The sequence below is a fragment of the Piliocolobus tephrosceles genome, chromosome 13, assembly GCF_002776525.5.
Source record: "Piliocolobus tephrosceles isolate RC106 chromosome 13, ASM277652v3, whole genome shotgun sequence".
NCBI classification, from domain to species: domain Eukaryota; kingdom Metazoa; phylum Chordata; class Mammalia; order Primates; family Cercopithecidae; genus Piliocolobus; species Piliocolobus tephrosceles.
The window spans coordinates 57590972-57606868 of NC_045446.1; the positions used below are offsets into that span (position 1 = coordinate 57590972).

At 41.9% G+C, this 15897-nt stretch overlaps 1 protein-coding gene across 1 annotated transcript in view; it reads right to left on the minus strand.

Annotated features, from left to right (window-relative positions):
• Positions 1-12597, minus strand: part of SYT9 (synaptotagmin 9) — a 215756-nt gene extending 203159 nt beyond the window's left edge. The window contains exon 1 of the mRNA XM_031933823.1: positions 12278-12597. Coding sequence (XP_031789683.1) covers positions 12278-12422 — 145 coding nt within the window. The 5' untranslated portion in view covers positions 12423-12597. The remainder of the gene's footprint in view (positions 1-12277) is intronic.
• Positions 12598-15897: the final 3300 nt, after the last annotated feature.

Genomic DNA, 15897 nt, shown 5'->3' on the forward strand with positions numbered 1-15897 from the left:
CTTTCCTCGTTCTACATACACACAACCCTGGCTTAAACACAAACTTCCCTCTCTTCCATGACTGCACAAAAAGAGTTGAACATGGAAGAAAAACACACACCTATGCTGATGGAAATCACTTTAAATTCATGATCGCCAACTTCAAGCAGGCCCTTGGTATTGCCTGGCAATCACACTTCCTTCCCTAATCAATTTGCTCTTCCACTCTCCTAGACATGTATAACTCTCTTATTTTCAAGTTGCCATTACTTCCTAACCATCCCCACTCTCAGACTATAAATTTGCTGCTTCCTATTTCACCAAGAATAGAAGAGCAATCAGAAGGCAAACTTCTGCAAGATTCCCAAACCACATCTGCCCACCTGTGCCCACATATTCTGCCCTGACTTCTTGACAATGAATAAAGTGTTGTTGAAAAACCCACCTACTCAGCCTACTTAGCACATCACTCCAGTAGTTCAATCCTTTACATCATTTTTCCCTCTCTCCAGAATATAAATATATAGTTATTTTGTCTTTCCTTTAAAAGCCTTCTTTTGAATCAGTTTCTCCTCCCTTTCCCTTCACAAAATAATTCAAAAAAATTGCTTACTTTTCCCTCAATTTCTCTCCTCTCATTCTCTTTTTAAAAGACTCTAGTTAGACCTTCACCAATTCTCCAAAACCACTCCTCCAAAACCACTCGGTTCAAGGTCACCAATTAGCCTCCATGTTATTAAATGCAATGGTCAGTTCTTGGCTGTCATCTTACTTGACCTATCAGCTGCGTTTAACTCAGGGGATCCTTCCTTCCACCTAGGAATACTTTCTTAATTTCCAAGCCAGCATGGTCTTGATTTTTCTCCCACATTACTTTCTGGTCCTTCTCAGTCTCCTTATTGGTTCCTGCACATTTCTCTGACTTCTAATCAGTTGTTTGACTTCTTTTCTATTTTTTATTCACCCCTTGGTAAGTGTGAAGGTCTGAATGTTTGTGTCCTCCCCAAATTCATATATTGAAACCTAATTCCTAGTATGAAAAATGCTAAGAGCTAGGGCTTTTGGGGAAGTGACTAGACTATGAGGGCAGAGCCCCCAAGAATGGGATTAATGCCCTTATGAAAGAAACCCCTTCCACCATGTGAGGACACAGACAGAAGGTGCTCTCTATGAGGAACAGGCCCTCACCTGACACTGCATCTGACAGCTCCTTGCTCTTGGACTTTCCAGCCTGCAGAACTGTGAGAAATAAATGTTTGTTTTTCATAAGCTACCCAGCTTATGGTAATTTTGCTGGGGCAGTGCAAATGGATTAAGACAGTAAGCTCATCTAGTTTTTTGGCTTTAAATATCATCTATGTGCCTGTGGTGCCTAAATGCCTACACTGAACTCTTGGGAAACATACCCAACTTCTCAACCAAGTATATCATTCTAGCAATCTTCCCCTCTTTATCCTATATCATGAATTTTTGTTCTGCACTAGTCATTCCCATCACCTTGGTGTTGTTGAGTCTCGTAACTTATGAATGAATGAATGAATGAATGAATAAATAAATAAATAAATAAAACCCTTGATCTCACTTCCCTCACCGACAGCTACTATGCCATTTATTTGCTCTTGTCAGCAGAAAAACTTAAATGAATATTCTGTCTTCACTGCCCCAATTCCTCTCCCTTCAATCTCTCTTACAGCCATGCTAATCAGGCTCTTGTTCCCACCTATCTATCAAAAATGCTTGTCAACATCAATTCCAATGACCCCTGCATCACTACCTGCAATGGTGAGTACCCAGTCTTCATTCTGCTTGACCTAACAGTAGCGCTGGACACAGGTGCTTATTCCTTCTTATTTGATTACCTTCTTGTTAATCTTGGCTTCCAGGTCAACACTCTTGCTTGGATTTTCTCTTTCATTTCTAGTGTCTCTTCATTAATCTTCCTTTGTGGTTCCTCACGTTCTCTCTAGCCTCTTACTGTTGGACAGTTCTAGAACTTAGTCTGGGTCCTCTTCACTCTCCTGTTCACTTTGCCTTCCTAGATAATTTCAGCCAGACTCATTTTAAATATCACATACATGCTGACAACTCCCATGTTTATACCTTCAGCCTAGCCATCTTTCCCAAACTCCAGGCTCATATATCCAACCGTCTAGTCTGTATCCCCACTGGACTCACTAATAAGCATTTCCAACATCCCACATCAAAAACTGAGCTGCTGGTCGTGCCCCTCAAGCTTACTTCTCCTACAACTCTATTCTCCTAGCTGCTCAGGCCACAGTCTTAGTCTTGACTACTCTCTTTCACACTCAATATCCATCCATTAGTAAATATTGTCTTCTCCACCTTCCAGCTGCCCAGAATCTGACCACCTCCTACTATCTCCACTGCTATCACTCTGGTCCAAGCCACCACCATCTTTCACCTACATGATTACAACAGCCTTATAACTCCTCTCCCTAACTTCAACCTTACCCTCCTATAGTCTGTTTTCTATGTGCTGGTCAGAGTGATCCTTTCTCTTCCTAAGTCAGATGTTATCTCTCTTCTGATAAAACTTGCTAATGTCTTCCTATCTTACTGCAAGTAAAAGTCACTTAAAAAAATAAAAGGCTTATAGAGGCCTATAATCAGTCTGCCATCACCTCTCTGACCTCATCTACTACAACTCTCTTTTTTGCCAACCTCACTACAGTCATACTAACCCTTGGCTAGTACCTAAACATGTCAAGCACGATCCTGCCTTGGGATCTTTGTACCCGCTGCTCTCCTGCCTGGAATGCTCTTCCCCTGCTACATGCGTATCCTGCTCCCACATTTCCTTCTGACCTTTACTCATTTGTCAACTTCTCAGTGATGCCAGTTTAGTCTTTATGTCTTGGTCTCTTTCCATGCGTTTTGTTTTTTTCCTTAGCACTTACTACTATCTAACATACTATATAATTTACATATATATTATCATTTTCCTTTCACCAAAATGTAAGTTTCATGAGGACAAACTTTTAATTTTGTTTGATTCCCTACTGTATATACAATACTGTGTCTAGATATCTACATTTGTACATACTTACGACAGAGCCTGATGCTTAGCAGATGCTCAATAAACATATGATGAGCAAATAACTGGCATCCCCAACTACAGCCTCTCCAGTCAATTTTCATCCGGTCTCCAGAATACCAAATTAAGGGATAAAACTCACCTGAATTTTCAGCGTAAACTCTTTTAACGGTTCTGCAGTGCTACAGCTGATACAAACTAAGATGTCTTCAATAGGCAGGCATGTCCCAAAAATGTGATAAGCAAAGTGTACATGTATGGGGTGGGGACGAGGAGGCCGATATTAGAAATGGACAGCATGTGACCCACTTAAGGGCATTCAATCAATTATTTTTAAAAATTATGCCTGTTAATTGGTAGCCCCTGTACACAGAAAAAACAACCATCTCTACAGCATGGTTTGGTGGGCACTAGGCAGGCCTGCCATGCTTATTCCCTCTTGGGCCCTATAACTTCAGAGAAAACAGACTGTGCACATCCACAGAATGGGTAGTTAGAATGCAGCTGAACACATTGCTTTTTTCATTATTAAATAACCAGGCAAGGAAGCAAGATGTCACTGTTGGCATAGTCAGGAATTATATCTGGAATCCAGATGTTTGAACCAGATGACTAAACTTGCTAAAGGCAGTCTTTACAACTATTCAAGGTAACTACAGTTGGGTTTTGGGTGACATGTTGGAGATCTAAAATGGGTAAACTTCCATTAATTGATTCCAATCTGTGAGGACCTTATCTTGGACAGAAAGAACATCTTTGCCAGTAACCTGAGTATATTTTCCATGAGGAACCAGGAAGACTTGAGAAGTTGCATTCACGGAACTGAAATCTCCTGGTGTGCTTTGCTGAGAATGGATGCTTTGGGCTTATCATATAAATTGTACTTCTTTCAAGATTTCTGCATCAGAGTGCTCCAGTCAGCCCTCAGTGGGATTTTGGCAATGGCATATAGGGGCTTTCGTGATCTGATTTGACCATTGTTTACTAGAGCAGATCCATCTCTCAGCATTCGCAAAACACACTCAACTTACTGTTACCCAGAATTCATCCTCTTCTGTGTTAGGACCTTTGTAAATTCCTAGAACGCTCTTCCCACCAACATATTCCAGGCAAACTCTTCTGCCCAAGAATAGCCTTCTGTTGGAAGCCTCTGCAGATCTGCTCAAGTCAGCTAATTACTTCTCTACTCTTTTTTCTGTACTGTATCCAGCAGATATCTCCCTTCTTGATTTTATTAATTGCCATTATTGTTTTATGTCAATTCCATAGGGGCAATAAGCATGTCTAATGTATTTTTGAATGACAGATGCCCAACCTTGTACATAGCACTTAAAGGGCCCTCAATAAATGTTTTTGGAATTTAACTTAATTATAACCAGAAAAGATTGATCAATTCTATGTGGTTAAGTAACAGCTACATAAGGGTAGGGTGGGGTGGTTTGGAGTGGGAAAGAAAACACAAAGAAAAAGAGATTCAAATTATAACAACTTTTCTCATATTTCATATTAATGAATGCAGCATTTTGCATTGGAAAAGAATGTTACAACTAATCCCTATTTATTGAAGCATCCCTGAAATTTCAAAAGACACTTTAATATAATGGGTTGATTATAGTCAGACAACCTGAGCTCATTCACTATACAATACTCCTTCTGTGAGCTAATTTGACAGAATATTTACATTCTAATTAATGGAAACTGGTAGAAAAAACATTAAGACTCTCAAAAAATAAACTGGCACATGAGAGAGAATGTGGTAGAGAACACAAAAAATCACATAAGAGTAAATATAAGAAGGTTCAAAACAAAAAATATTCAGTCCTACCAACAACAACAAAAAAAAAGACACAAATCAAAACAACTAGGCAGCTATTTAAACCATGTCAAATTAGCAACTTTTTGTTCACATTATACACCTAATTCACTAGCAGATTTACTGTTGACATGTAGCAGGACTAACTAACATAGATCTACCGAAAGCAATTAGGGCTCACTGTTTATAATTTATCATGAAAAATTTTTTCCCAAAAGAAAATAGGGAACTATAAATACAAGACATTATTCACACTAAAAAAAAAAAAAAGAAAAAAAAGAAAAATTGGCCGGGCGCGGTGGCTCAAGCCTGTAATCCCAGCACTTTGGGAGGCCGAGATGGGCGGATCACGAGGTCAGGAGATCGAGACCATCCTGGCTAACACGGTGAAACCCCGTCTCTACTAAAAAATACAAAAAACTAGCCGGGCGACGTGGCGGGCGCCTGTAGTCCCAGCTACTCGGGAGGCTGAGGCAGGAGAATGGCGTAAACCCAGGAGGCGGAGCTTGGAGTGAGCTGAGATCCGGCCACTGCACTCCAGCCTGGGCGGCAGAGCGAGACTCCGTCTCAAAAAATAAAAAAAAAGAAAAAGAAAAAGAAAAATTACAAGCCAGAATAGCCTCAAAAGAATGGTTAAATAAAAAAGGTATAGCCATTCTTTGGAATATACATAGTCTTCACAATAATAATTACATAATAATAAGTGTTAACAATGGGAAAATTATAATAATAGAAATAATGGCTAGTATTTATTGAGCATTTACTATGTGTATTACTATGAGCATATACCAGATACTATGGTATTTCATATGCATTGTGAGTTAGGTACTAGTTAGTATAGGGTTGTCAGCATCACCAAATAAAATTACGGGATGCCCAGTTCAATTTGAATTTCAGATAAACAACAGATAATTGTTTTGTATAATTATGTGCCATACATTATTACCCATTGTTTATCTGAAATTCAAATTGAACTGGCAGTCTATACTTTATCTGGATACTAGTAACCCAGATACTAGTAATACATTTTACTGGTGAGAAAATGAGGACACAGAGGTTAAATAACTTGTCCAGGAACACACAGCTAATAAGAGGTAATAAAATGCTAAGTTTACAAAAGAGTAAAAAGTAAATTTAGCCTACAAATAATTACAAATGGTAAAATATAAACATGTTTGTGGACTACAGCTGAAAGGAAACATGGGCAGGTGATACTACCAACCACATCAATTTACTGATCACTTATTTGGGCATTTACTCTGGGCACAGTGTTACAGCAATCTTCCACTCCCATTTTACAGATGAATAAAATGAAGACTGAAATATTTTATTCAAGGTCACTAAGGTAGTAAGTGCAGTCAGATTCTAACTCCAAAGTCCTTGCTTATATCATTTTGTCATCTTGATGTCCTGGAAGATATTTTTTCTCTCAGGTGCAGTTCTATCAATGTTGATTTAAATTTTTTGTGTGATAAAATACATGTTCAAGGACATATGAAGATTTCAAAGAGATCTGCAGAGCCTAGTCCTCAGGATTTGATGTAGTCTAAAGCCCTTCCTAGAGCCCACCAAATGAAACATTTGAAAGAAAAAGAAGTTGTGATGCACATTTCTTGCTCCAAGATTGCAGTGAACACTGAAAACTTCTCCACAAACGGTGATTTTATTAAACTTCATTCAGAAAATAGAAATGCATACTCCATACTTATCCTTTCAAAAGTGAGATTGCTCCCCCATTTATGCCTCTCACTAAGCTCCTCCACTTTCTCTATACACTTTGGAGTGTAAACTTGTTAATTCCCTCGAGTCAACCTGTTAGGAAGAGATTATGAATGTTTTTAAGCCAACCATATGGGAAATTGCACTTGTACCACAAACATAAAAGTGCCTCAATGCTTTTTCAGTGCAAGCAACATCTATGCTCTATATACAATAGAAAATTTTAGGATGATTTCCTTTAGGTGTCGGTTTAATTTTTCCTTGAGAGTTTATCCCACATCAAAAAGTTTGTGTTTTTGATTGTTTATTGTGAAAGAGGCAGCTGGCCATAGGGCTGCCTGCGATGCCTTTACCACAGTTTGCTTTTGTTTTCCCCTCTTAATAATTACCTCATGACTAAACCACTCACTGGTCCATGTAGAGGAGTACCGCAGAAATGAAAACACACTTGTTTAAATAAAATATTTACGAAGGAGCCCTAAAATGTCACCGAAGTAAATGTAAATTAGATCTTCACATATTGTGCATCCAATATGCCACTCATTCCTTAGAAGACTCTTTTTCCTGATTGCAATTAACATTAATTTTAAAAAATTAATCCCATTGTGCATAATCACACCAAGGTCTATTCATAAACATCCAGTGTTTCAAGATGGATTCTCTTTTGACTATCTTAGAAAAATTTGAATCAAGGCTAATATTGAATCTTGATGATTATTTTGGAGGTTTTCTCATAGAAACTATATTTAATTATTATTTTACATGTACATTTTCTAATAAGTGACTTGACTATAACATAAGGTGACATTCGTGAAGGTTCTATATTCTGACATTTTAATGACACTCTATTTAGACAAGATTTTTCTTGATTGGTTTGTTTTTTCCCCTCTCAGATTGGATGGACATAATAGAACCTTATGACATGTTCAACGAGCCCTCAAAATAAAAATTTGGGATAATGTTGTGAAAAGAATGGGTGCTAGCTGTACAGGGTAACAGTGAAGGTTCCTGGTATTTGATACTATCTTTCCTAACTTTGCAAGAAACAAATGTGAGCTGAACTGAGAAGCGTTAGGTGGATGCATTCTTTGCCCAATGGTCTCAAAGATTGTTCTCTACTTGGCTGAACATCAGAATCAACAGATGAGCTTTAAAAATACTGATACCAGGCCCATTTCCCAGAGACTGTGATTTAAAACTGGTCTAGGGTGCAGCCCAATCGTTTGTAGTTTTTGTTGTTGTTGTTTGTTTTTTCTGTTTGTTTGTTCCAGCTCCCTAAACATTCCTAATGTACAGCCAAAGTTGAAAACCAGTGATCTAGAAAAAGCTTTTCTTGAATAGAGTAATATTTACGTGGAGAGAAGAGTCACTAATCACGAGTCTTAAGGCTCTGCTTCACACTCTGACCTGCTGAAGCGTTTCTAGACCTTGGGTACAAACACAGAGAACATGCAGAAAAATCTCCAGAATATGGAGTTGGAACATGAATGGAAAACCAGTATCCTGGATAACAGAATTCATAATCAAAAATACTAATCTGAATCTTTATAACTACATAGAATGTGACCTACACTTGGGGATTAAATCCATCATACAAGTACAGAAGAGAGAAAGTAGGTCTAAGCGTGGCTCTTATGAAAGATACCTAGTTATTCATTGACAATAACTCCTCAGTTTTCAGTATATGTGATGTGACTACCTAAGAAGCTATTTTAACTTAGACCCAATTCTTCTTTTAAATGGACTCCATGGCCCTGGGCTAGTTTACTTCTCCGCACTTCAGTTTACTCAGATATATCAATCACTTTTAACCATGGTTCTTGAACTTTAATGTGCCTACAACTCTTACCTGAGGATCCTGTTAATATACAGATTCATATTCAGTGGGTCTGTGACATAACTGAGATTCTCCGATTCTAACAAGCTCCCAGAAGCTGCTACTGCTGCTGGAACACAGATGAGTGCTTAGAAGACTTATGAGGACTAGTGAAATGACCTACATAAAGTGCTTGGCACAAACATGGTTGGCACCCTACAGAAGAAAAGACTTAAAAAGAAAATGATAAAAACATGTTTAAGACCTAGACATTACATGATCCAATCCTCCTTTCTGTTCCTTGAAAAGAGTGGATCTAGAGAAGTTAGGATAGGTTACCTCCTAGTAGCTAAAGGTGTATGATGGAGAAGAGGGATAAGACTAATGCTTTTTGACCAAAAAAAGTATAATCAAGATCCATGGGTAGAAATTTAAGAGACCTTTTAATTCCCTACAAGGAAAACCTTCTAACAATACATGCTGTTCTACAACCAATTAATCTTCTTGACAGTGAAGTCTCCAGTTATAAAATACAAGCATAGAGCAATTGACATTAAAGAGGATAGTCATACCTCAGGTCACTGTTTAACTGAAAACCAGCCTGGCTATCTAAAGAGGCATCACACACTTAATGTGTTACAAAAAGTTAAAATAAAATAAAAAATAAACTTCATGATTTCCCTCCTCACCCCTACCTTCTTCCTGAAGACTTCTACTTGTACATGGAATGTTTAGGTCAAAAAGCCTTTGAAGCTTCCTTAGTTGCCCTTCTCTCACCTTTCACATCTCTTCCTTCAATAAATACTTGCGGCTGTACCCACAAATTGTGTTCATAATCCAATTACTTCTCATCACCTCCATTGCCACTATCGCTGTTGAAGTCACTGTCACCTCTGTCTGGATTTCTGAAACAGCTTCCTAAGAGGTTTCTCTGACTTCACCTTTGCTCTTCAACATAGCAGCCAAAGTGTTGTCACTTCTCCGCTCAGTACCTTCTAATGGCTTCCTATCTCATTCAGAGTAAAAACCAAAGTCTTTATAATGGTTTACAAGACTCTGCATGATCCACTTTCTCTAACTCTTGACCATATGTCTTACCACTCTCCATCTCTTTCACGCCTCTCCAGCCACCTCTGAAGTCACCATTTCTAGAATCATATCAATAATGCTCCCACCTCGGGGCCTTTGTACTTGCTCTTCCCTCTGCCTTAAAGGCTGGTCTCTGAGGCCTGCAAGTTTATGTCCTACATCAGTAACATATAAAACACCATAAAAGCAACCAACAGCACATTCTAATTGCTTTCTATGGATGAAAGTGCTCACACTCAGCACTTTACTTTCCACAAGTTGGTACAGATGACAGACTGTATGAGGCACTTCAGTTCCAATTGTAACTTAGGCTTATTTTTTAAAATCACAATTGCATCAAGTCCTCTGTGAACACCAAGTCAGGGAAATCTGGGTGCTGTACTCCCCCAACAGGGCACTATAACTACTCGGACAAAAAATAACCTTTCTGATGGCTCAGGCCCACTGGTCTGTGCCCTAGTCTTTCCACACCTCTGAAAAAATAAGTAAATTTCCTAGATGCAGGGTCGCTTTGCTCTCCACAGGAAATTATATCTTTTTTCTCCTTTTATAACCAAAGTCCTTAGTTGAGCTTGAGGAAACCTAGCTATCACTGGGTGGCCGTGAAAGGACAATAACAGAGAAAGCTAGGACATGGCATTCAGGTGGATTCCTTTACAGAAAAAGAAGTCATCCATTTACAGAGATGACTCTCTCTAGGAACCCATGTCTCAGGGCTGCTGTGCATGGTTGTTCTGGTTCACACTATCATAGTAGGGACATTCACACGGTGTTGTGTGGTGCAGCTTTTCTAGCTACTCAGCTTTTAGGGTTCAGAGATTAAAGTCACTCTTGCTTCAGAAGGATGAAGACAAATGCATCTGATGTAAGAATGAATGTCGACAAGGCAAGGAAGGAGGGAAATGAAGGGAGATTTGGAAATGAAGGGAAAAGCGTCCTGAAGGAGAGGGTGCACTTAGGATGTAATCTTCGGCCTCATTTCCTCTCACCTTGCACTTGAACCCCCATCCCCACCCCTTCCCTCATGAGCTGGCTACTTTCCAACACAAACCAAAGAGCCAGAGGGGCATGGGGCTACTTCAAAACCCTGTGTCCTAGTTTAAGAAAGGAGAGCACTAATATCAGGAACTCAGAGCAGCAAGGTCAACTCCTATCTATAGCTATTCCTCAGTCAAGGAATCAGACTTACTCTTGTAAGAAGTCTTCTTAGTGACTCTTTCTCAGGGGTTGCCTGGTGTAGGGGCTGAAGAGAACCTGAAAACACAGGATCCAGCCCCTGGATTAAAAGGAGCAGAGACAGAAAACTGGCCAAAAATATGTGATTCTGAGATAGGCCTCATCCATCTTCTCTTGTAAAGCCAATGACAACTGCATATGTGGGATAACAAGGAAAACTCGTGGTCGGGTCAGAGGCAAGGAAGTGAGATGTTTCATGTAAAATAATTATCCTACTTCTGCTGCTTAAGGACGAACTTCCCCAACTTAGAACACCTTCGATAAATTTATATATAACCACTGGCAATGGAAAACAATATTTTTTCTTTTTCAATAGAAAAAAAGTCTCCAGTAGGGAAAATCTGATATAAACTTTTAAATTTTAGCAGATGACTTCACCCCACACACCCATCTTGAATATATCAAAGAGATGCTATTTAAGTCTGGCTCAGTGTGACACTCGTTATAAATCAAATAATTCTTTAATTTATCTTCTGGATAAATGGACTTTTATATAATAAATTGGTTTCAGCTCGTCCATGATACTTTGCAAGGCAATAGCTCATTTCCAATATTTATACATAGCAATATCAAGAGAAAGGCCATTTTCTCATCCCATTTTTAACAATCCAACCACAATATGCTTTTCTGGTAAGTACTTAGGTTGGGAGAATATTCGAGAAAACTATTTCTCCAGGTGAGAAACATCTCAAGCAAACATTGGAAGGAATGCATTTTCCACTAGCCAGTAGTGGATAAGACGATCTGGGAGACACAGGGAACTCGGGAAAAGCAAATGGCTCCGCTAAAACTCCCTCCTCCAACCTTAATTGGTCAAATGCCAAAATAAATGAACTTTCCAAAGTTAAGAGCTTTGCAACTTTCACTGGGAATAACTACAGGTGCATAAGCCAGGACCGAGGAGCCTACGGACCCCAGTGTGGCCGGCGGTAGTCGCTGGTCGAGCCTAGCGCCCAGGCCCAGGCCACCTCCACGCCGTGCGACCCGCCGGGAATGGGTTCAGGCCCGTCTGCCCAAGACCAGAAGCTCCCTGTCCCCGGCCCAACGCCGGATCGCGTCCCGCCCTTCTCACCCCAGACCAAGGAAAGAAAGTAGACTCTCAGGAGAAACGATGAGCAGCACCCAGTGGGATTCGGCCCCAGCCCGGGGCCGTCCCCAACTCCCAACTTCCCAGAGTTTCCTTCGGCCTCGTCCCCCTTCCCACCGCTCCGAGGCCGCCACGGCCTCACCTCGCTTTGAATGCAGATAGCCCAGGAAGTGGAGAGCTTAGCTCGGAGCTAGGGAGCCGCCCCCAGGAGCCCTGGCGATGGGAGCGCAGGTGGCGGGCGTGGTCCCTCCAACCCTGCCCCAGCCGACCCGGACTCGGCCTCCGTGCAGTAGCCACCGCCCGGGTCCCCGCCTGGCTACAGCATCAGGCCACAGTGCGATGGTTCTTGATCCCTCTCCTGACTCGGTGGCCGCCCCCCGCCCTCTCCCAGTCCGCGTCGCTCTTCTGCCTCAGGCCCCGGTGCGGCTCCAAGTCCCAGCCCAAGGCCCTTGGGTCCCTTCAGGCAGCGGTGGCGGCACTCACCTGGGTCGCGGAGCCGGGGTCTGGCACGGTCCCGCAGGTGGTAGATGAAATCCTGGCAGCTGTCGTGCTCCAGGGCCCCACGGGCACAGAGCTCGGCCAGCAGCTGCAGCGCCTGGTGACAGAGCGCGTCCCTGGCCCCGGGCATCGCCCCCCCCGCATCCTCGGACCGCGCCGGGCAGGCGGGCGCAGGAGACAGCCCTCCGCCTGCCAGCTCAGAGCCGCCGCTTCCGGGCCGTCGGCGCTCACCGCCAGGGACCCGCCGGGAAACGGTCCGAGCCCGATCCCGAGCCTCAGACCCAGCCGGCCTGGCCTCCCACCGGTTGCATGCAGCTCTTCGCCAGCCGGTCGGTCAGGCTTTCTCTGTCTCCCGCCGGGTCCCTCCGTCCCTCCCCCGACACCGAGGAGAGGCGGCGCAGCACAGCCCAGAGCGCCTCTCTGCTTGCGCTCCGCCCGCTATTCGCGGCCACCGGGGGGCGGGGCCGGGTCAGGAGTGCGTGCCACAGGGTAGACTCGCGGCGGCCCCAGACGGGGACCTGGGGTACTCCCCGGCTCCCGGCCGAGCGGGAGACTTGGTTTGGGACCTCGCGCCCACAGTGGCCGCGCCCTGGCTTGGGGAGTGTGAGCGGGTGCGCGCTCTGGACGCTGGAGCTACTCCACCCCTCAGCCCTGATGCAAACCAAGCACCCGCTTCCACCATCCTGCGTGTGTCCGAATCACGTTCTTGGATGCCTGGTGTGAAGATTGCAATCTGGGCACACCCGCCAGATGCGCAGAACTGAGTCCCTGCTTGGAACTTGGAAAGAGCTGCCTGGGTTTGAACCATGGGCCTATGGGTGTCAGATGCCCAAATGCAGGGTTTGGGTCCAAGATTCGCCAACAAAGGAAGGATTTCCCAAGCACAGGCCCTTTTTGACCACCGTGGTGATTTGGAGAAGGTGGAGGCTCTAGGTCAGAACTAAGATCAAATAAATAAACGACTCCTGGGAAAGACTCTGAGGCTTACCTGGGCGTCTTAGGTCCCGGTTAGTTTTCTAAGCAACCGTTGGGAAATCCAAACATTGCCAAAGTATCTTCAGCACCCAAGGAGGAGTATCACAGAATCTTGGAGAGTTGGAAGGAACCTCAGGGCACCTTTCATCCACCCATCTTTTCAGCTTTTCAAGCAATAAAGCCTAGAAATAACCACGAAGTACTGTGTGTGTGTGTGTCACTGTGCAACAAGCCTTTTAGGTGCATAATCTCATTTAATTCTGTACATAGTTCAACGAGATCTGTGTAACTGTTATCCTCATTTTACCAATGAAAAACTAGGGGCTGGGGACTCACAAAGGTGTTACTTGCTCAAATTCACACATGATGAAAGTAGTTTTATCTTCTTTCTTTCTCTTTCTTTCTTTCTTTCTTTCTTTCTTTCTTTCTTTCTTTCTTTCTTTTTTCCTTCTTTTTCTTTTGTCTTTTTTATAATACTGGTGTTCAGGGCCCCACTCTAGGACAATTACAGTAGGATCTCTAGAACTGGTAACTATCATTCTTAGCCATGAGGTTGTGCTGTCTCTACGGACATCTCACAATTCATATTGCACAGAAAGGTAATTTGGGACCCCATAGAATGCTCACGCAACAGGCAAGCTTTGAAATCCTGCTGTGAATGGTACTAGGGCTTCAGGGAACTTACATGGGAATAGCAGAGAAAATGCAAAGCTGTAATGGTAAAGATGCCTCCAGAGAGTTGCAAAGAGACAAGCAGAGGAAGGAGAAACCAGCTTTAAGGGAGCCTGTAGGGGAGGTTGAGCAGATGCTGTTTCTTCAAAGGGAGGAACCCCTAGAGAAGGAGAAAAAGGCCATGAACAGAGAAGTTGACACCAGAGATAGTGTGATGCTGGGGGTGGGGGTGGGGGAGCCGTAAAGTAATGGTGAGAAGGTATGTGTGTTGAAGCACGTAAAAATATTACACTAATGCCATTATGTCAGTGAGGAACTGAAAGCAACAAGTTCAGTTAAAAAATGACTTTCATAAACCAAGCAAGAAATGATGAAGGCCTAAACCAGGCCAAAGGCATTAGCTGATTGCTAGAAACATCCAAATTTGAAAAACATTTCAAGTATTAAATGACAAGATTGTAACAAATGGAATAAGAAAGAAGCAAAATGCACAAATGTTTCAAAACGTTACATGGGTCATATGTGCTCACACCCTAATAACACTTAGAAATGCAAGCCTAGAGTTTAGGAGAGAGGGAAGACTGGCAATCATCATTGGAAAGGTAGAAATTGAGTTGCCACATGGGATGGTTCCTTCAAGAAAGAAGAGTTGAAGAAATGAAAGAGCAGATTGGAAGGTAGCAATCAGAGAAGGAGGAAAGATTGTACAGAGGGGAGTCATAGTGGTCATGGGAGGAGGAGTGTTTGGTAGAGGAGTGATCCACAACATCAACTGTAAACTCTCAAATATAGTTTAAGGAGAAAAAACTAAAAAGTGTCCATTGGATAAAGGTGTCCGTTTGGATAAAGCAGATAGTAAGACATTCAAGATTTAGACAGACTAGTTACAATGCAACCAACCTTGTACAAGTTAACATTTTTGTGCCTAGGGTTTCTCATCTTATTTCAAAGATAACGTGTTCTTTGGATTGTTGCAAAGATTACATAAAGAAATATGTTTAAAGTGCTTATAATAGTGCTGCCACATAGTATGGGCACAACCCATATGTGTTTTTGTTGTTTCTGTTATGTTTCTACTACAATGTACTAGGTGCTAAACACACTGTCTTAATCTATTACTTACAACATCCCAAAGTGGTTGATAGTATTATTTCCTATTTTACAGGCAAAGAAAGTAAAATCAGGTGGTTAAACAATGTGTCCAAGGACAAATTGACAGACTGTTTCCAAAGACAACTACAGCCATCCCTCCCATTCCATGTGTCCTTTTGGAGTGTGTGAGTTAACTACTCTTCCCATCAACAAGTCAAGTCTATTCCCCTTCTCCTTGAATTTGGGCCTGCCTTGTGACTCACTTCATTCAACAGAATGCGTGTAAGTGAAATTCTGAGCTGAGTCTAGACTGGAAAAGATCTTGCAACTTTTAAAGGATATCTTGCTGGAGAGGGGTCCAGAAGATGAGGAAAAAATGTGGGAAAGGAGATACTGCTATAGAGTGAACTGTGTCCCCTGAAAATTCTGCTGTTGAAGCCCTAATTCCTGATGTATTTGGAGATTGGACTTAATTAAGAATAAACTAGGTCATAAAGGTAGAGTACTGATCCAATAGGATTAGTTTCTTTATAAGAATCATCAAACCAGTTGGCTATAAGTATTTGGGTTTATTTCTGGGTTCTCTATTGTGTTCCATTGGTCTGTAAATCTATTTTCATACCAGCACCATGCTGTTTTGGTAACTATGGTCTTAAAGTATAGTTTGAAATCAGGTAATGTGATGCCTCCAGATTTGTTATTTTTGCTTAGTCTTGCTTTGGCTATGTGGGCTCTTTTTTTGGTTCCATATGAATTTTAGAATTGTTTATTGTAATTTTATGAAGAATGATGGTGGTATTTTGATGGGAATTGTGTTGAATTTGTAGATTGCTTTTGGCAGTATGGTCATTTTCACAATATTAATT